Source organism: Clinocottus analis, unplaced genomic scaffold, assembly GCF_023055335.1.
Source record: "Clinocottus analis isolate CAN_PGR_092001 unplaced genomic scaffold, fCliAna1.0.p SCAF_11, whole genome shotgun sequence".
Taxonomy (NCBI): Eukaryota; Metazoa; Chordata; class Actinopteri; order Perciformes; family Cottidae; genus Clinocottus; species Clinocottus analis.
The window spans coordinates 20,628,952-20,650,841 of record NW_027175832.1 but is presented as its reverse complement, the minus strand read 5'-3'; the positions used below and the strand labels follow the sequence as shown (position 1 = coordinate 20,650,841).

At 48.5% G+C, this 21,890-nt stretch overlaps 1 protein-coding gene across 1 annotated transcript in view; it reads left to right on the top strand.

Annotated features, from left to right (window-relative positions):
- Window positions 1-21,890, top strand: part of myo10 (myosin X) — a 43,123-nt gene that overhangs the window by 5,058 nt on the left and 16,175 nt on the right. Inside the window, exons 5-20 of the mRNA XM_068601204.1 lie at window positions 8,042-8,229; window positions 16,365-16,499; window positions 16,580-16,704; window positions 16,933-16,946; window positions 17,034-17,118; window positions 17,234-17,337; window positions 17,917-18,046; window positions 18,150-18,271; window positions 18,372-18,518; window positions 18,747-18,847; window positions 19,326-19,392; window positions 19,482-19,574; window positions 19,884-19,952; window positions 20,060-20,142; window positions 20,255-20,363; window positions 20,477-20,557. Of these exons, the coding sequence (XP_068457305.1) occupies window positions 8,042-8,229; window positions 16,365-16,499; window positions 16,580-16,704; window positions 16,933-16,946; window positions 17,034-17,118; window positions 17,234-17,337; window positions 17,917-18,046; window positions 18,150-18,271; window positions 18,372-18,518; window positions 18,747-18,847; window positions 19,326-19,392; window positions 19,482-19,574; window positions 19,884-19,952; window positions 20,060-20,142; window positions 20,255-20,363; window positions 20,477-20,557 (1,653 nt within the window). The remainder of the gene's footprint in view (window positions 1-8,041; window positions 8,230-16,364; window positions 16,500-16,579; window positions 16,705-16,932; window positions 16,947-17,033; window positions 17,119-17,233; window positions 17,338-17,916; window positions 18,047-18,149; window positions 18,272-18,371; window positions 18,519-18,746; window positions 18,848-19,325; window positions 19,393-19,481; window positions 19,575-19,883; window positions 19,953-20,059; window positions 20,143-20,254; window positions 20,364-20,476; window positions 20,558-21,890) is intronic.

Genomic DNA, 21,890 nt, shown 5'->3' with positions numbered 1-21,890 from the left:
TTCAGACGCTCTCAGCTCAGCTGATGAGCTCCTTATCAGGACAGAGCGACGTTTAAAAGAAGCGATACACGACAACAGCACTGCTGTCAGGAAGTAGGTTGTGTTACAGTGTTGTGTTACAGTGTTGTGTTACAGTGTTGTTACAGTGTTGTGTTACAGTGTTGTGTTACAGTGTTGTGTTACAGTGTTGTGTTACAGTGTTACTACTGAGGATAAGGAGTTACAGAGTAACTAAAGAGTAACTAGAGTAACTCGTGTCATAGTGTTACCACAGAGAACACTTCCTGTTACATTGTTACTGTTTATGACCGAGACGTCAACACTATAGTTACAATGTTACTGCTTAAAAAGTAACTCGTTACGTTTCAGTGTTATCACTTTAAAAAGTAACTCATGTTTCAGTGTTATCACTTTAAAAAGTAACTCATGTTTCAGTGTTATGACTAAAAGAAGCAACTTGTTAGTTTTCAGTGAAAACGTAACTCATGTTTCAGTGTTACTAGTAAATAAACTAGCTTAAGTTTGAGCGTTACGAACCATAAAAGGAACTTCAAAAGGAAGCTAACCATCGTGAAGACGTTAGCGTTAGGTCATGTTTCAGCGTCTCGTGATGAGGGAAGAAGACGTTTACAGCTGACTCTGCTTCACAGCCAATAGAAACACAGCAGTTATTCAGCTGAAGCACAAAGACAAATCATTTATGATATTTTTGGATTTAATAAGACTTTGATCACAACTTAATTCATTTAGCAGCAAGCAAAAAATACTGGATTTGAATCCTCTTCCTCTTGTAGTAGTACGTCAGCTGTTTCCGCTCATTTGAGCCGTGCTAACGTTTAAATAACTGGATTCACTCCAAACTGGAGGCGACGTGTCCGTGGGACCCTGAAGGCCACGCCGGGCGTCTGGTCCTCGTCACGTCTGACGGCTTCCAGAGCTGCAGCCTCATGACAGCAGCAGCTCCTCTTCATCAGCGCCGCGTGGCGTCCAGGAGCATCTTCATCAGCAGGAGCATCTTCATCAGCAGGAGCATCTTCATCAGCAGGAGCATCTTCCTCAGCAGGTCATGAAGCCTCGCCGTGAGGAAACACGACGCCTTCATGTTTCTGTCAGCAGACCTCTGGCAGGTGGACCGCTGGGCTCCTGCGCCGGCTCGCGGGTTCGACCCCGCGGGGGGAAAAGGTGTCGGCCGGTGCGTGAAATCAAATGCATGGGAGCGGAGGGGCCCGGTGTCACAACCTGTCAGGGGCCCCAGCATTCCTCAAGGAACCCTGCTGACTTCTGAGGAGTCAATGAGTTCAAACATCAGGCGCTCGGCAGCTTTCATGTTCGCGTCTTCAACAGATTCAAATCTTCTCTTTTCACTAAAAACCTTCAGACGTTGGTGTGTTTTTAAATGTGACGCCTGGAAGGGTCCTGCAGACAGGACAGTGTCTTTAATATGTTTTACTTTAAAATATTAAGGAGCATGAAGATGAAAAGCATGAAGGGGCAATGAGAGAGAATTACAGTTTTAAAGAATTCAAAATGACATTTGTGTACTTTTCTTTAGCGTTAGCGTTAGCGCTGCAGCGCAGTGAAGCTGCCAGTCAACAGCACAGCTGGTTACCATCAGCTACAGACTATACACACACACACACACACACACACACACACACACACACACAGGAATCTCTGACTTGCACCCCGATACTGTCCCTCTCTCTTACAAACACACTGACACACACATTCTCTCATTTTTCTCTCACACACTCTTTATTTTGTCTGCTCCCCCTCCATTAATAATGTACTTTCAAATCCCCCTCATCTCCACACACACACACACACACACACACACACACACACACACACACACACACACACACACACACACAGCAGTCACTCCAGTGTCAACACTGCTCCTCTCTCTTCGCAGCAGCAGGTCTTTATGAGTCTAGAAGCTTCTTCTGCTTCTCGTATTGTACACACAGAGTAAATATAATATTGTAATATTAATTCCCTTCTGCAGATTTAAATATGTTTGTGTGTGAGTTACCGGCTCATGGCCTCCTCCTTCCTGCAGGAGAACACGTTGACTCAACTGTGATTTACAAACGGCATCACAGTGAATTCAGAGGTTTCTGCTCGCATTTAAAGATTTAAAGTCCTTTTCTCTGTGAAATGTTTATTTAACTTCATAAGTCATTCAGTTAGATTACATGTCACTTTCCTTTCCCCCCACGTATCTGGTCCATCTGTACGTAAACACACACACACACACACACACACACACACACACACACACACACACACACACACACACTCCGCTCCTTCATTGAAAGCAGAGCGTGGAAGATGCATTTACATTTGGAGCGTTGAGCCAACTCTGTGAGTCCTGATGAGTCTCAGATGGAGCAGCAGCGTCCAGCCGAGCGGCTCCTGATGTCATTTCCTGTCGGCCGTGTAAACAAAACACCTCACTTCCTGCGAGGCCGCTCAGAGCGTAATCAGACGCAGTCCCCTTTTGGTGTAATTTAGATAATTATGATTGTATTTTTGATTGTGAGGAATGAAATCAGAGCGGAAGTTACAGCAGAACTGGAACGAAACAAAGACTTTTATGTGTGCAACACAATTTTTAGCTTTTTTTCAGTTTGGTAATTGTGGTTGTTCACCGTCTGTTGGTGGTTTAACGACCTCGCTCACAGGTTTGTCTGGACTCTGGTGGCCATGTAGCTCAGATCTTTGCACTCTGGTTGCAGGATCTGTGCGTTTGGCAGCCTGGTTGTGGGCTGCAGGTTGCTGTGCAGGCCGGCTGCTCTGGCTGCTCTGGCTGCTCTGGCTGCTCTGGGTGAAGTCAGCGCTTTCAGTCCAGCGGTCGTAAAGTTTCCCGTTGAAAGGAACCCTGAACCGCCTGCTGAGCAAACAGCTGACGGACACAGTGGAAGGATGGAAATGTTCCTCAGGAGGAGGAGGAGACCAAGAACACAGAACTGCTGTGAAGAAGCCTCGATTCAGCCATTTTGACCGTCGCCATCTTGGTTTTAGAAGACTTGAAACTAGAGATTGAGACAAAAACTCATATTTACAATGTTTACTGAGCGAATACATCAAGAAAAGTCATTTATATAGACTTCTATACAACCAGAGGAGTCGCCCCCTGGTGGTCAGGAGAGAGAATGCAGCCCTAACACATGAAGCATAGACTTCTATACAACCAGAGGAGTCGCCCCCTGGTGGTCAGGAGAGAGAATGCAGCTTTAACACATGAAGCATAGACTTCTATACAACCAGAGGAGTCGCCCCCTGGTGGTCAGGAGAGAGAATGCAGCTTCAACACATGAAGCATAGACTTCTATACAACCAGAGGAGTCGCCCCCTGGTGGTCAGGAGAGATCGGAGGCATCTCATGAAAGATGTAACGCAGCTTGTTTCCTCTCATCCGTATGGTAACTCTGTGAAAACATAATTTAGTAAATACCCCTCCCCCCCCCAAAGAGAACGTTCCTAACGTTCCACGATGTATTTATATGTCAGGAATGTCGCACGTCCTCAGGAAACCTGTCCAAACTTCCAAACTGCCTCCGCTTGTCTTCTAGAACAACAACTGGGCGTCCCGTGGAGACGCTCGCTCTCTTCTCCTGAACACGCTCACTTCTGCACATGTCGGCTTTCCGTCCGTCAACAGCGATATTAGAAGTGAACTGTGGATCAGGATCGCTTTAATCGCCAAGTATAACAAATGCAGGAATTTGTCTTGGTGATGCTGTAACTGCCCCTCCCCCTCCTCCTCCTCCTCCTCCTCCTCCACTCTCTTACATTTCCTGCCGTCAGTCATGCAGGTAGCGGAGCGCTTTGGCTCTGATCCTCCAGGTTTTCTTTTCTTATTCTTTTCCCTCCATCTGGTCCTCATTTCCCTCTCGGCACATTCATCTGGCTCCGTCTCTGAGAGATCTTGTGTTTCTGGACGGGTCCGCCTCCCTCCGCTCTGCCGTTGACTGACGCTGTGAACTCAGCGTTAGCTTTAGCTTCTCATATAGCTGCTCACCTCTGAAGGTTTGTCGGTTTGTCAAAGCTTTTTGACAAAAGTTGTTGTTTTTGTACAACATTTGGCAGGAAAACGATGAAACTTATTGTTTATCGGTGACAAAAGGGTTAAAGTTCCCGTGTGGAGCATCCAGTGACATCTAGTGGTGAGGCTGCAGATTGCAACTAACGTTCCCAAGCGTGTCGGAGAACCACACAGGCTCAAAGGAAAACATGAAGACATGCACGTTCCTCCCTGCACTCTTATATATGAGGTGCGAACTAGAACCATGTGGGGTTCTTTCACTGGTTCCCATCGCAGATCCAGTTTTGGTGCCACCTTTGATCACGCTCTTGAGAAAGGTTCCACCCAAAGCCTCGGGGTTCCTTTGAGAAACTTTTCACCTTCTCAGGGTTTTGTCAAGAACCCACCCAGAAGGTTCTACCAAGAGCCCTTTCATATACCAAGGGTTCCACTAGAACCCACGCAGGGTTCCTCATGCGGCTCCTCACAACAATCCTGGTTCACAATCTGATTTTTGGGGCTCTGTTGGCTGGAAGTGATTTAAACACTCACACACTCTTTTTAAATAAAGGGTTCTCCAGAAGCAAATGGTTCTGGGTGGAACCTTGGCCTTTCAGGAAGAACCCATTGGGACCTGCAGCGTTTGGTTTGCACCTCGCTGGTTGGACTCTGTGTGTCATAGAAACCTCCGTTTAAGTACCTCAAACAAACAATGTGAGAGGGGGATCGGGTTCCCGGCGTCAGCTCCGTGGAATGACTCCAGAGGAGCCGACGCCACCCGAGGACGAGGCCGGTCCCATCAGCCAATGGGAGGGGAGGAGGGCAGGGGGGGGGGTCACTCTGATGACACTCGCAGCCAATTAGCTCCCAGCCGGAGCGCCGCCGTGGAAAATGTGACCGACGGAGCAACTTGGAAATGTAATGTCTAATCTAATCTAATCTAATGTCTAATCTAATGTAATCCAAATGGTTGAGAGGTTGAGGGGAAGCAAGGCTTCATCACGGCAACGCTGACCTGCATTCTGCTGCAGAGAGAAACGATCAGTCATTTCTGCTTTAATGCACCTGAGCTGGCTCCTCCCCCTCCCTTGGCCCCTCCCCTTGGCTCCTCCCCCTGCGCTGGTGTTGACTCTGCTCCGTCTGAGAGATAACTCCCCTGGTGATTTATGATCTGCTGTACTTCACTGTAACGACCTCTACACACACACACACACACACACACACACACACACACACACACACACACACACACACACACACCTCCCTAAGGCGGGCCGTGTTTGTCATGTAAATAAATGGCGTCACTTCAACTGCCATTCAAATGTGCTTGCTGGCGGCTGGATGTGGGTCAGTCAGTCAGTGGGCCGTTTGGGGGATTAGTGGGCGGAGCTTATGAGGTCAGGTGATGACGGCGGTCTGAGGCTCTTTAGTTCACATTGTTGTTGTACATAACCACCTTTCTTATAATGCACTTTAACATAATGTGATTATGGCTTTTAGGAAAGTAGAAAAAACCCACATCACTTGTTCATGTTAATGTTTTACTGAGGGTGTAATATCATCACATTATAATGATTATAATACATTTTCATAATGCGTTACAGTTATTATAATTTGATTATGGATTTAACTGAAATAAAAAAAGTCATTAAATCTACTTTACTTAAGGCAAACAACGAGTAACTTAACTTATATGATGACAAAGAGTAACTTATAATCACATTATAATGAGTTCAGAGCCCCCCCCCCCCCCCCCCCCCCCTCATGTCTGGAAACCTTTTCCTGTGATTAATCTCCACAACGAGGGAAAAGTGGACCTGTGTTTTAATTCCTTGCTTGTTTTAGTGAGACCTGAAACTCTTTGAAGCTGGGCTCGTAAAACAAACCCCTGAACTGCACTTTCACTGAGGCTTGAAGCGCGCAGGAGACTGCTGTGAAGGAACGAACCAACGACAGCTCTGTGGGCCTAAAGCCAGACGCTGCAGCGCGTCACGCTGAAAACTAATGCATGAGAACAGGAGGGATGGAGCCCACGACCTTTAACGCATGTTAGACCCGCCCCCAAAGCTAACCTGTCCGTCAAATAAACAAGAACACGGACTTTAACGCGTGGAGTTAAGTGACAAAGAGCTGCTGCAGGTTGTATCTGCTCAGCGTTGTGTTGAGCTTGTAACTGCAGGCTCCTGCACGCCGCTGTGACCTCCTGCACGCCGCTGTGACCTCCTGCACGCCGCTGTGACCTCCTGCACGCCGCTGTGACCTCCTGCGCGCTGCAGTGACCTCCTGCACGCCGCTGTGACCTCCTGCACGCCGCTGTGACCTCCTGCACGCCGCTGTGACCTCCTGCACGCCGCTGTGACCTCCTGCTCGCCGCTGTGACCTCCTGCACGCCGCTGTGACCTCCTGCACGCCGCTGTCACCTCCTGCACGCCGCTGTGACCTCCTGCACGCCGCTGTGACCTCCTGCACGCCGCTGTGACCTCCTGCTCGCCGCTGTGACCTCCTGCACGCCGCTGTGACCTCCTGCACGCCGCTGTGACCTCCTGCACGCCGCTGTCACCTCCTGCACGCCGCTGTGACCTCCTGCACGCCGCTGTGACCTCCTGCACGCCGCTGTGACCTCCTGCGCGCCGCTGTGACCTCCTGCGCGCCGCTGTGACCTCCTGCGCGCCGCTGTGACCTCATGCACGCCGCTGTGACCTCCTGCACGCCGCTGTGACCTCCTGCACGCCGCTGTGACCTCCTGCACGCCGCTGTGACCTCCTGCACGCCGCTGTGACCTCCTGCACGCCGCTGTGACCTCCTGCACGCCGCTGTGACCTCCTGCGCGCCGCTGTCACCTCCTGCGCGCCGCTGTCACCTCCTGCACGCCGCTGTGACGTCCTGCACGCCGCTGTGACCTCCTGCAGGCCGCTGTGACCTCCTGCACGCCGCTGTGACGTCCTGCACGCCGCTGTGACGTCCTGCGCGCCGCTGTGACGTCCTGCGCGCCGCTGTGACCTCCTGCGCGCCGCTGTGACCTCATGCACGCCGCTGTGACCTCCTGCACGCTGCAGTGACCTCCTGCACGCCGCTGTGACCTCCTGCACGCCGCCGCTGCTTTTCCCTCAGACGCTGACGTGCAAAACCTTCTCCACTTCATGTTCCTGCCTCTTCGCCGTTACTCGTCTTCTGGCTGCACAGCTTCTCGTTCAGTTCACGTCTGCTCTGAGCTTTGAACTCTTGAAACGTGACGGCGCTTTGAGGGAAAAGAAAAGTGCAGTTTGAGTGAAGAAGCTGGAGAGGTCAACGTGTTGGTTATGAGCACGCAGCCCTTTAACCCTGTAAAGGAGTTGTATTCATGTGTTAAATAATGAATCTGCTTTTAGAAGAAAGAGGCTCAACATATCAGCAGCATACATACAGGCATCTATATAAATGTTTATTATTTTAATAAACTATTGTCTCTCATTCATTTGAGTCATTTAAGGTTTACTGTATGCTTTGAATCCTCATTGTTAGTTTAAATACTACATTTTATCACTTTTACTGTTTACACACACATTTCACACAATGTTTGCTCATGAACATGTGGTTAAAAGTCATAAAAATGTGGTTTAAAGTCATGGAAATCGGGTCAAAAGTTATGAAAATTGGGTTTGAAATCATGAAAATTTTGTTTAAAGTCATGAAATCTGGTTTAAAGTCATGATATTTGGTTAAAAATCATAGAAATGTAGTCAAAAGTTATGAAAATTGGGTTTTAAGTCATGGAAATTTGGTTTAAAATCATGAAAATGTGGTTTAAAGTCATGAAAGTCAGGAGATAAATTGGTCAGAATGTGTCTGAACCCTGAACTTGCACAACTTCAGCTGAAATGTGAACCGGCGCGTGGCGGCGCTGGCCAGAGAGTTAGTTCCTTAGTTTTCTGGCAGAACATGTTGGCCTCAGAAGAGTTAAACACCTGATCCGACGCGTCCGTCCTCTCTGGGTTCTTTTCCTTAACGTGGACTCGTCTCTCTGACCCGCAGACGTACATCGGCTCCATCCTGGCGGCGGTCAACCCGTACCAGCTGCTCGCCGGCCTGTACGACCGGCCGGCGGTGGAGCTGTACAGCCGGCACCACCTGGGCGAGAAGCCGCCGCACATCTTCGCCGTCGCCAACGAGTGCTACCGCTCGCTGTGGAAGAGGCTGCAGAACCAGTGTGTCCTGATCAGGTGGGTCCGGCTCCATCCGGTTCGGTTGCTTTGGCCACTAGGGGGCGGAAAATATCCCAAAACGAGGCTGCGCACGCAGAGAGCTCATGAGATGCATTCAAACGTCTTTGTCTCCACGTCGTCCAACAATAGTTTCCCAGTTTGTGCCCCGTCAGGAAGCCCGCACCTCGGCGGTTGAATCGAGCGCTCTGATTGGCCGTTAGGTTAAACTGCCTCGCTCTTAAACTGGTTTAATCGCTCTGCCCTCAGTGTGCCGAACACTTTGATCAACTTTCAAGCCTCCCGGGCGCTTTGGCTGCAGCTCTGAGGATCTGAACGCCACACGACACACACACACACACAAACACACACACACACACACACACACACACACACACCCGCCCGCCCGCCCGCACACACACACACACACACACACACACACACACACACACACACACACACACACACACACACACACACACACACACACACACACACACACACACACACACACACACACACACACACACACTATCTAGTATCTACTTCCTCCGCTGCTTTCCCTCCTCACATCCTTCCTTCAGCTGGCTGGCTTTCACATCCTCCGCCGCTCCATTGTTCCATCACTCAGACGAAGACGTTCTCTCCGTCTCGACTTCAAAAGCACGTTTATTTTTACCCGTCAGAAGCGATAATATTTGTGTTTGGGACGCTCCATTCAGCGGCCGGCGGATGCCGGTTGGACGTCCCGGTGTTGGACTCTGTGGGAACCGCTGGTGCTTGAGGTCATGGAGGTGTCTGAGGACGTGCTCGGTGGACTTTGATCCGTCCTTCTGGGACTGAAACGCTCCCAGAGCAGAGAGACGTGTTTTAAGGAAATCCAATAAAAGGTTTTAAAGACATTTTGATGCTGAATTCTTTCTAACCCTCTGAACTCTTTTTAAAAACCACGATTTCTTTAAACAATCGGCCAAAAACTCTGGTTGTCCTTCCAGAAGCTGTAAAAAAAACTTAGTTATTATCGGATTTCAGTACTTGAACACATCGTGTGTCAGAAAAAACACCTTAAACCTGAATACAATATAGACTTCTATACAACCAGAGGAGTCGCCCCCTGGTGGTCAGGAGAGAGAATGCAGCTTTAACACATGAAGCATAGACTTCTATACAACCAGAGGAGTCGCCCCCTGGTGGTCAGGAGAGAGAATGCAGCTTTAACACATGAAGCATAGACTTCTATACAACCAGAGGAGTCGCCCCCTGGTGGTCAGGAGAGAGAATGCAGCTTTAACACATGAAGCATAGACTTCTATACAACCAAGGGAGTCGCCCCCTGGTGGTCAGGAGAGAGAATGCAGAAGGGATGTGACTCGCAGTTCAGATGCTGAAAGAACCCAAACAGTCAAAGCTTCATGAATTCATTCTGTGAATATTTTGTCTTTTGCCCGTCGGCTTCAGATCCCAAAGATCATCCAAGAAGACGCCGCCATCGCCAGAAAAAGGCCGTCAGCTTGTTTCCTGGCGAGCGCCTTTTAGTCCAGAGGCCTGCGCTCGGTTCCTGCCTCGTCTCCGGTCGGTCGGGATGTGATGCGTGGCGTTCTGGGTCGAGCTCACGCCGGTCAGCGAACTCGTTAACGAAGCAGAAAGAGATAAAAACAGTGAGGAGGGCAAGGGGGCGGGGCTTCAGAGTGTTGCAGTGATCTGACGTTTATTGAGGCACGAGGTCTGCTGGGTGAAAGTCTTGCAGCTCAGACACGTGACTGGATCCCGGCGGCTCGAGTCCTCCTGCGAGCGGGACACAGAAGGTCTTTTGTTCAGCAGGATGTCGGTCGTGGGAGGAACAAGCGGCGGCGGCGTAAACACAAACATGCCGCGTCGTCGCCTCCGGCTTCACAATGCGGCCGCTCTGTCCGGAGACACCAATCTGCTGCTGATCTGCTTCCTGTTTGTCCCCCCCGCGTTTGGTTTGTCCCTTCTGGGCTCCTGTAGGAACATGGAGCACTGGATGTTTATACATGAATGACAACATAGTTATGAATGTTATTTGTATTTCACGCCGGTAGAAATCCCTTTAAATGCTACAAAACCTGTTCGTAAAGAAACAGAGTTCATAGAAAAGTCTTTGAACAGTGAGAAGTTGTTGCAGTTTAAGGATGAGCAACTATTTTATTTCACGCCCACACAGAATGTAAATGAACTCATTCATAAATCTGTTGTCTCAATTTGGTTAAGCGGTGTTTTTAAGTGGAATATAAATGTAGTTTTTAATGGATCGTGACCCTGAAGGGTTTAAGTATTCTCTCCTCTTGACCTCCAACCAGCCAGAGTCGCTTTTAAAACCCTCGGCTTTTACTTTTACTGCCTCCGAGTCGTTAACGAGCTAATTGTTGCCCTGAAGCTGCAGCGCAGAGGAAAGCCTGCGACTTAAAGAGAGTAGAAACTGTGTCTGCACACCTGAAAGTACGGCTCAGTCCCAACGACCCCCTGAGCTTCATCACACCTTGTGGTGTGCAGATTATGAAGGACTCATCGATGGAGGTTCTTCACTGACTTTCACTGCAAATGAAGCAGATCTCTTGCTTTAGATTTAATGCTCCAATGCAGCCAAACTTCTTCTTCTGTGGTTTGGCTGCAAGACGAACCGGGTGCAAGAATACTGGAGGAGGATGAGGAAGAGGAGGAGGAAGAGGAGGAGAAGGAGGAGGAGGAGGAGGAGGAACCTCTTGATGATGGAAAGTGAAGAGAAAGAACTAAACGAGCTCCAAGTGCAGGAACAATAACGGCTGAATTGCAAAACGTGTCGTCTGTTAAAAACTAGCCTGACTAAGTGGACTTTAAGGCATTATTGTATTAATATTAATATTTCTTGATGAATAGTAGCCGTCTTTCCTGTCGGTGTCTTAATGCTTATTTTATTCATGATTAGTAATCCGACGCTGGTGCTTTAAAGTCCTTTTCCTCTGTGCTCGTGGTGTCTGACGCCTGAAGTTAGCTTCTGGTTGGAGGATCAGTTCAACACTGAGTCAGAGTCCAGCTGCCACACGACGTGGTCTGGTTCACAATGCTCACACACACACACACACACACACACAAATTACCCCCATTGGTCCCCCAAAACACACCAAAGCCGCCTCGGCGGACCCTCGTAAAGCCGTGACGCCCTTCCTCCCGTACAGAGGAGCAGTTCTTGTGAGGAAGAGGAGCTATAAATTTGCAGACTGGCACTTTGGAGGCGAGGCAGGAAGCTTTCTCGTCGGAGCTGGGGATTGTGGGTAATCGGATCCAGGCGAGGGGTATGGCGAATGAAACGGGAGCTGGTGTAATGGATGAGGAGGAAGAGGAGGAGGAGGAGGAGGAGGAGGAGGAGGAGGAGGAGGAGGAGGAGGAGGAGGAGGAGGAGGAGGAAGGCAGCTCTAACACAAGGCATCTGCTCATTAATGCTCCTGAACGCCACTTTTGCGTTTTCACCATTGCAGATACCTGCCTGCGTCCAGCCGCATGATTTTAATGACCTACCCCACACACACACACACACACACACACACACACACACACACACACACACACACACACACACACACACACACACACACCCCCCCCCCCGCCCCCTCCTCGTGGTTTTGCTTCATATTTCAGTGGGAACTGGTTCTTGAACCGCCAACGAAGAAAACCCATCCTGGAACAGCTCCAGCGCTGACTGCACAGAGCCAACGCCACCAGGCTCCTCCTGCTGGTAATAAAGCAATAAACAGGAGATTCAGACACGGTCGGCATGTTTTTATGACCCGATGCCCCGCGTGGGTTTCCTGGGCCTCCTGATGCCGCACAACACGCTGCTGCCTACACAACTTTGTGTCAACAGTTTGCCTTTTGTCTTTTTTACTGGAAAGCTTTACTGGAGAAAGTAAAGCTTTCTCCAGTTTGGTTCTGTTGAGTCTGTTAAAGCTGCATTCTCTCTCCTGACCACCAGGGGGCGACTCCTCTGGTTGTATAGAAGTCTATGCTTCATGTGTTAAAGCTGCATTCTCTCTCCTGACCACCAGGGGGCGACTCCTCTGGTTGTATAGAAGTCTATGCTTCATGTGTTGAAGCTGCATTCTCTCTCCTGACCACCAGGGGGCGACTCCTCTGGTTGTATAGAAGTCTATGCTTCATGTGTTAAAGCTGCATTCCTTCTCCTGACCACCAGGGGGCGACTCCTCTGGTTGTATAGAAGTCTATGCTTCATGTGTTAAAGCTGCATTCTCTCTCCTGACCACCAGGGGGCGACTCCTCTGGTTGTATAGAAGTCTAGTCTAAACATTGTAGATTTTTGCATAAACGACTGCTTCTCCAAAGACCTGCAGCACTTCTGGGAAATATCCAATTTCAAAGTTTATCATAGAACAAAACACTGGGGGACTTTTCATTGACAAAAATAATTAAAATTCCAGGGGTTGATATTGTTTTGACTGGCTGCCGTCGTGTCCGAAAAAAAAGCCCCGATTTGATTAAACGGCGAAGCACAGAGGGAGTTATCCCCCGACCCAGCGGTCTGTCCTGACCTCCTGACCCCGGGAGGGCGTGGGGTCAACCTCTGGACTCTCCAGCCTCGTTAATTACTCAGGCATCTGGGGGTCATGAACGCCCCGCGGCAAAGCCCTGCTACAAACACACCTGAGAGGTTGTGTCCTGGGGGATCCGGGCCGGTTCCATCTGGAGTTCTCTGCTCTGTGAGTCAGATTAATAAATGGACTGTGACCAAAGGCAGGAATGCATCACCGGGGCAAAAGGAGGAGAGCATGATGGGAAGGAACCTTGTTGGTTTCAGGTGTAACACGAGGCCAGCGGTTATTCAGGACGAGGACCAGAGGACCAGACTTAGTGCCTCAAATAGTTTGCCTTCGTTCATGAGGTCACATTGAATTCTTGAGGTTTGTGGGGCTGAACAAACACTCAGGCTTCTTTTATTTTAGGTTCCAGTCTGAAAGTCTGCTAGAGTTTCCTCCCCAAGGATGGAAAAGAAATACACAAATGTATTAATGTGAGTGAACCTGAGGAGCTCTGTCACGTTTCTCTCATGCATTCTCTCTCCTGACCACCAGGGGGCGACTCCTCTGGTTGTATAGAAGTCTATGCTTCATGTGTTAAAGCTGCATTCTTTCTCCTGACCACCAGGGGGCGACTCCTCCGGTTGTATAGAAGTCTATGCTTCATGTGTTAAAGCTGCATTCTCTCTCCTGACCACCAGGGGGTGACTCCTCTGGTTGTATAGAAGTCTATGCTTCATGTGTTAAAGCTGAATTCTCTCTCCTGACCACCAGGGGTGACTCCTCTGGTTGTATAGAAGTCTGTGCTTCATGTGTTAAAGCTGCATTCTCTCTCCTGACCACCAGGGGGCGACTCCTCTGGTTGTATAGAAGTCTATGCTTCATGTGTCAAAGCTGCATTCTCTCTCCTGACCACCAGGGGGCGACTCCTCTGGTTGTATAGAAGTCTATGCTTCATGTGTTAAAGCTGCATTCTCTCTCCTGATCACCAGGGGGCGACTCCTCTGGTTGTATAGAAGTCTATGCTTCATGTGTTAAAGCTGCAGTCTCTCTCCTGACCACCAGGGGGCGACTCCTCTGGTTGTATAGAAGTCTATATAAGTGACTCTACTTCTCTCTTGATGTATTCCCTCAGTAAACATTGTAAACATGAGTTTATGTCTCAATCTCTAGTTTCAAGTCTTCTTCTATACAGCCTGATGTTCATTTAGTACATTATGGTCTGTCCGAGTCAAACAGACCATAATAAGGCGCTTCAGGCCGAGCCGTCACAGTGGACGTCTGCACAGCAGCCTGACTTCAGATTCCCGTGCGTCTTAACGAGGTAATTTAATCTCAAACTTTAAACAAGCGAGGTAGTTTGACGACATCGTGTCACTTTTCTCTCTTTCTTTTTTTTTCCCTCCGGTGAAAAAGAAGTTCTCAGTTCTTCAGAAGACTTCACGCCAGATTAAGTTCCTTTCTTTCCGTCTCAGTTTCTCTTCCTGCTCAGGAGCTCTGTGGCTACAAAAGGAGTGAGGTCCAGAGCGGTTGATCCTCCACGCTCAGTCGCCCCGCTGAAGACTTCCTTTATGGGGGTTTGTGTAGGTGGGGGGGGGGGGTGTTTGGGTGGCAACAGCATGCGTAGAGCCAGCGCTCAGCACAACAGGCAGGGTGCTGTTGAGTTGTGCGTGGCCTGTTGTGGGTCGGCGCTGCCAGGACTCTTCTAGATGACTTCCCTTGGCTTCAATGAGCTGCTCAGCGAGGCCTTTAAAGATGGATCCAACCCTCTGGGGGGGTTTGACCCGCAGAGAGAGAGCCAAGACCCCCCAACACAGGAAGCCTGGGGTCTGTACAGCTGCTCCGTCTTCCTTCAAAATAAGAGCCGTGTCCGAGGGGAAAACCTGGAACAGTCCTGGAGTTTTAAAATGGTTCAATCCTTGAAAAAGAAATTGGCCCCAAAGTTGTGTAAAAGTCCTGTAAATGTGTTTTATTCATGTGTTCATGACGTTCATTTACGCTGAGTTTGAAATAATTAATATGTGAATTTAGTTTAAGGTCATGGAAATCCTTTGGTCAGATTGTGTAAGAATTGTGTACAGTCGGTCTTTCTCCTTCAAAGTAAAAGACTGATCTCCTGAACTGAAGAAGAAGTGCGTCTTCATTTGGGAGAAAGACACAGAGGGAAGTTCAGATGAAGGTTTTTAAGACCAGTGTGTCAAGATAAGGACAATAAATACAAAATGAAAGCTCAGAAGTCTTCCTGCAGACTTCTGAGGCTGGAGACGCCCAGACATTATCCAGATGAAGAGGTGTGTTCCCTCCAATGTTGACAGACGGGACAGAAGAGGCAACACTTACGTTGCATTGAAGACGCCACGGAGACGATTCTGACTTCACAGCATGTTGCGTTGTCTCAGGGTGTAGATGTGTTATGAGTTATGAGTTCGTATCTAAACGTCGTAAAATACAATAACATCTCACGTGAAACAAGAAGTCAACGTTGATTCATTTCTCAGGTAAATTGCGTAATAGTTGCGTCAACTTGAGGACTTTCATAGGAAAACACAAGAAAACACTGATGAGTAACTTTTCATAAGAAATGCAACCCGTTGCACAAGGACACGTTGCTGGTTGCTGGTTGTCGTTGCTACAGTTGATGCAACAGTAAAGGGAGATCAGGGCGGTTGTGTGTTCTGGTTTCTGTCCCTGACACCAGAGGAAACCTTTAAAGGTCGGCGTGTTGATTAATGCGCCGCATTGTTCACGGGGCGATTCATTGGTTTCCAGGTTTAATAATTACCAGGCGGCCTGAACCTCACGCGGGTTGCCAGGTTGGTCTTCAGGGTTCTTTACGGGTTGTTATGGGTTCTGGTATCCTTTACTGGCGTGGAAAGGTAGCACAGTTCAGGACGGAGATCCTTAGATTCAACACGAGGTTGTTGAAGCAGCAATTATTGGTGATTTTTCTAAAATGATGATTAATACAAATATATCCAGTATGTTATGTAACGACGTCGACACTCAAATACTTTCCTGTTTGTAATGACGATACACAACAATACACACTGGATTAACACAACATATGTGACCTGGAGGCCCGGCGCCGTCCTGTTGCATTCTGGGTCTCTGGGTGCTGACAAGCGGTGGCCTCATGCGCCCTCTGGTGGTGGAACGCTGCAACATCTCACCCTGAATACCCTGAATACAGAGCATTTATACATCTATGTAAGCAATGAAATATATATTTTTAAATGTACACTAAATAAAAAAAATTAAAAAATATATTTAAAAAAATTAAACAGTGCAACACTAATAATTGATACATATATATATATATATATATAATATATATATATATATATATATATATATATATATATATATATATATATATTTCTTAATTTACACTATGTAAAAAAATATTAAAAAAATTTAAAATAAATACATAAATATATATATATATATATATTTGTATGCACATATTTAAACAGTTCATATATATATATATATATATATATATATATATATATATATCAAAAAGGAATAATTAAAGAATATATATATACATATTGTAATAGTTGATTGATTTATGTCTACACACACATGAAACAGTCCGTAACGTCGTCCCGTGCGTTTCTCCTCCAGCGGCGAGAGCGGCGCCGGTAAGACCGAGAGCACCAAGCTCATCCTGAAGTTCCTGTCGGCCATGAGCCAGCAGTCCCTGGAGGCGTCGTCCAGAGCCAGGACGTCCCGCGTGGAGGAGGCGCTGCTGGAGAGCAGGTGAGCCTCTCGATGGTCCAGACCGTCTCCTCGCTCTCTCTGTCGCCACGGTTACTGACCCCTCCCCCCCCCCCACACAGCCCCATCATGGAGGCCTTTGGAAACGCCAAGACCGTCTACAACAACAACTCCAGCCGCTTCGGGAAGTTCGTGCAGCTGCACTTCTGCCAGAAGGGAAACATCCAGGGAGGACGCATCGTCGACTGTATCCTTTCCTAGCTCCTCCTCGTCTCCTTCCCTAGGCAGGAAGGAGGCGAAGATGCTCTGAAGAGTGACGGTGTGCAGAGGGAAGAGGGGGAAGGAGAGGGGAGGGAGGAGGAAAGAGAAGGAGGAGGAGGAGGAGGGCCTTTATGTGCTTATGAGTCATAACAATAACCCGAACATGACTTCTAACCCCTCAGCTGTTGTTTACCTTGACTCACACTGACCACAGACCTCTTGGAGAAGGTGAGCGTCACACACACACACACACAACTCCACACACACACACACACACACACACAAGGGCCTAACGGTGCTTATCGTTCCCTGCAGAACCGAGTGGTCCGACAGAACCCGGGCGAGAGAAACTACCACATCTTCTACGCCCTGCTGGCCGGAACCAACAGCCAGCAGAGAGGTGAGGCCACCACAGCCACACCGCTGATCAGTGTGTCCTGATGGAGCCATACCAAGATAGTGTGTGTGTGTGTGTGTGTGTGTGTGTGTGTGTGTGTGTGTGTGTGTGTGCGCAGAGGCCTTCTCCCTCACACAGCCTGACAGCTACCACTACCTGAGAGCATCCAGCTGCCTCGTCGACAAGACGATCAACGACGACGGCACATTTCAGGACGTTCAGGTAAGAAGGAAACGTTCAGGTGAGAAGGAAATGTTCAGGACGTTCAGGTGAGAAGAAAACGTTCAGGATGTTCAGGTGAGAAGGAAACGTTCAGGACGTTCAGGTGAGAAGGAAACGTTCAGGACATTTAGGTGAGAAGGAAACATTAAGGACATTTAGGTGAGAATTAAACGTTCAGGATGTTCAGGTGAGAAGGAAACGTTCAGGACGTTCAGGTGAGAAGGAAACGTTTAGGATGTTCAGGTGAGAAGGAAACTTTCAGGACATTTAGGTGAGAAGGAAACTTTCAGGACGTTCAGGTGAGAAGGAAACGTTCAGGACATTTAGGTGAGAAGGAAACGTTCAGGACATTCAGGTGAGAAGGAAACGTTCAGGACGTTCAGGTGAGAAGGAAACGTTCAGGTGAGAAAGAAACGTTCAGGACTTTCAGGTCTCAATACTTTGTTCGGCGTTTGAAACGCTCTGAAAGTCCAAACAGACTCAAACCCGGCTGCGGCCTCCAGAGACCTTCTCCGTCTGGACCCAAAAGCAACGAGAGGTGCTGAAGCCGCCGCCTGAGCTCTTCTTTTTTATTCCCAGAATGCAATGCGGACGATGCAGTTCACGGAGGAGAACATCGGGGAGATCCTGCGCCTCCTGGCCGGGATCCTCCACGCCGGGAACATCGAGTTCATGACGGCCGGAGGAGCTCAGGTCTCCTCCAAGTCAGGTGCGAGGGTTCTGCAGGACGTCCTCTCTGTCTGAGTCACTCGTCTGGATGATGTCATCATGTTCTGATGAGTGTGTGTGTGTGTGTGTTCCCTCGTCTGCAGCCGCCCTCAGCCGGACCTCTGACCTCCTGGGCCTGAACCCAGACCAGCTGGCCGAGGTGCTGACCCACCGCTCCATGATCCTCCGGGGGGAGGAGATCTCCACGCCGCTCACCGTGGAACAGGTGAGTCCATGCAGGGCCCGCACCTGGAGGAGAACCTCCTGCAGGAGGTTCTCCTGCAGGAGAACCTCTGAACACTAACAGGAGGTTGTTCCCTCTGCAGGCGGTGGACTCCAGAGACTCCATGGCCATGGCGCTGTACTCTCAGTGCTTCAACTGGATCATCCGCAAACTCAACAACCGCATCCGGGGGAAGGAGGACTTCAAGTCCATCAGCATCCTGGACATCTTCGGCTTCGAGAACTTCGAGGTGTGTTTTCGACTGAGAGCGGGGGAATGGACCCCGTGAACCCAGAACCTGTGGCTGCAGCCCGTGAACCCAGAACCTGTGGCTGCAGCCCGTGAACCCAGAACCTGTGGCTGCAGCCCGTGAACCCAGAACCTGTGGCTGCAGCCCGTGAACCCAGAACCTGTGGCTGCAGCCCATGAACCCAGAACCTGTGGCTGCAGTTGACGTGGATCCTTTTGTTCCCCGCAGGTCAACCGCTTTGAGCAGTTCAACATCAACTACGCCAACGAGAAGCTTCAGGAGTATTTCAACAAGCACATCTTCTCCCTGGAGCAGCTGGAGTACAACAAGTAGGTGGAGCTTCTGGAGGGGTTCTGGAAAGGTTCTGGAAAGGTGGTACTATGTAGAATAAAGGTGGTGCTTTGTAGAATAAAGGTGGTACTTTGTAGAATAAAGGTGGTACTATGTAGAATAAAGGTGGTACTATGTAGAATAAAGGTGGTACTTTGTAGAATAAAGGTGGTACTTTGTAGAATAAAGGTGGTACTATGTAGAATAAAGGTGGTACTATGTAGAATAAAGGTGGTACTTTGTAGAATAAAGGTGGTACTTTGTAGAATAAAGGTGGTACTATGTAGAATAAAGGTGGTACTATGTAGAATAAAGGTGGTGCTTTGTAGAATAAAGGTGGTACTTTGTAGAATAAAGGTGGTACTTTGTAGAATAAAGGTGGTACTATGTAGAATAAAGGTGGTACTTTGTAGAATAAAGGTGGTACTTTGTAGAATAAAGGTGGTACTGTTCTGACCGTCTGTCTTCTTCGAACAGGGAAGGCCTGGTTTGGGCCGACATCAACTGGATGGACAACGCTGAGTGTCTGGACCTGATCGAGAAGGTACAGGGTCTAGTTACGCTCCTGTGGTGATGATGATGATGATGATGATGATGACGATGATGATGATGACGATGATGATGTCTCCACAGAAACTGGGTCTTCTGGCCCTGATGAACGAGGAGAGTCACTTTCCCAAAGCCACCGACGGCACCTTGCTGGAGAAGCTGCACAGCCAGCACTCAGTACGCTATTATTACACTGTTATTACACTATTAATACACTATTATTACTCTATTATTACACTGTTATTACACTATTAATACACTATTATTACTCTATTATTATACTATTATTACTCTATTACATTATTATTATTACACTAACACTATTATTACACTATTATTATCATGCTATTAAGCTGCAGCTGGTAACTTTAACACAAAATGACTTTGTCTGGTCTTTACTCAAACTGTCCCTTCATCCTGACGGTGATGATGAGGATGAAGAGTCCGTCAGGTCTCAGTAACCGACCCGTTTGCTTCCTCCTGCAGAAGAACTCTTTCTACGTGAAGCCGCGCGTTGCTGTGCACAACTTTGGAGTCAAGCACTACGCAGGAGAGGTGACTGTTCATTGTGTGTTAACACATTACACTGATCAGCCAGAGGAGCAGTTTCCTCTCTTTGTCCTCCATTAAACTCTCCTCCGCCCCCTGGTGGCCGGATGCAGGTGGTGTACGACGTGAGGGGGATGCTGGCGAAGAACAGAGACACGTTCAGAGACGACATCCTCAACCTGCTGAGGGAGAGCAGGTAGAGCGCCGCATTCCTACCGGGAAAATATATATATATATATGACAAGTGAAAAGTATGACTCTTCCTCTTCCTCCCCCTCCTCTTCCTCCTCCTTGACCCCTCCCTTCAGGCTGGACTTCGTCTACGACCTCTTCGAGCTCGTTCTGAGCCGGAACAAGCAGGACACCCTGAAGAGCAGCTCCAAGCACCGCCGGCCCACCGTCAGCACCCAGTTCAAGGTGAGGCTCCAGGACTGAAGCACCAGTACTGCGACCAGTAGTACCAGTAGTACCAGTAGTACCAGTAGTACCAGTAGTATTCCAGTAGTAACTGTGTGTTTTCTTGGCTGCAGGACTCTTTGCACTCCCTGATGTCAACACTCAGCACTTCCAACCCGTTCTTCATTCGATGCATCAAACCAAATAAACACAAGGTGAGAGCACACACACACACACACACACACACACACACACACACACACACACAGTGATATATATATTGGTGTGAGTCGCTTGTCATCTTCATAATCAAACAGCCCTCCCCCATCAACCGGCCCCAGGCAGGAATGTGTGTGTGTGTGTGTGTGTGTGTGTGTGTGTGTGTGTGTGTGTGTGTGTGTGTGTGTGTGTGTGTGTGTGTGTGTGTGTGTGTGGCTGGCCCATTGTGGTGCCCTTCGACCCTACAGGTTGCCTAGCAACAGGCCGGTGTATAGGAGAGAGTGTGAGGACATACAGAGTTGTGTGTTTGGAACCAGCAAGGTGCATCATGGGAAATCTTTGAGGAAAAACTGGACAATCACTCAGGTTTTATAATAAAAAATTGTGTTTTGAATCAACATCTGTACGATGTTTGTCTTGAACTTCACAAACATCACAAACTCTGAAGACTCTAAAGTTTCAGTGATGATGAAACATGAAGACTCTATTTTGAGTCTGAAGGTCAGTTTCTATTGTTAGCTTCTCATAAGCAGACGTCCAGCCGACGTCCAGCAGACGTCCAGCAGACGTCCAGCAGACGTCCAGCAGACGTCCAGCAGACGTCCAGCAGACTCAGAGCGTCTCTGGAGAGCAGCTGCGTCCTCATGAGGATCCAATGTTAACAACGCTGCGTGATGACTGCTGAATGGGGCTTAATGGGCGGCCGGGGGGCTCGTTCAGGGCCGCCCCTAAGGAAACCAGGGTCAGGGAGCCACGCCCCCCGAGAGCCCCACCCCCACCGAGGGCCGGCCCTGTGAGGCCCCAGGACCAGTTGGCACGCTTACTTTATATATATATATATATATATATATATATATATATATATATATATATATATATATATATATATATATATATATATGTATATCTATGTATATGTCTATGTATATGTATAAATAAATATCTATATATATATATATAGATATATATATATATAGATAGATAGATAGATAGATGTATATATATGTATTAGTTCAGTCGCGGCATCAGTTATCTGCAGTGAGTGGACACAAAAGTCAATGTATACAGGCTGCACTGTCTCTCTCTGACACACACACACACACACACACACACACACACACACACACTAACCCACAAGTGGCCTCGCACAAATTAGCCTCAGCAGGAGATGCATCCCCATGGCAACCGCGGCCCTCCCTCTCACACAGGAAAGGGGGAGTGGACTTCTGGGTTTGAAAGCCTTTGTTTGGTGGCTGTGTGTGTGTAAGTGTGTGTGTGTGTGTGTGTGAGTGTGTGTGTGTGAGTGAGTGTGTGATATTTGGGAACTTT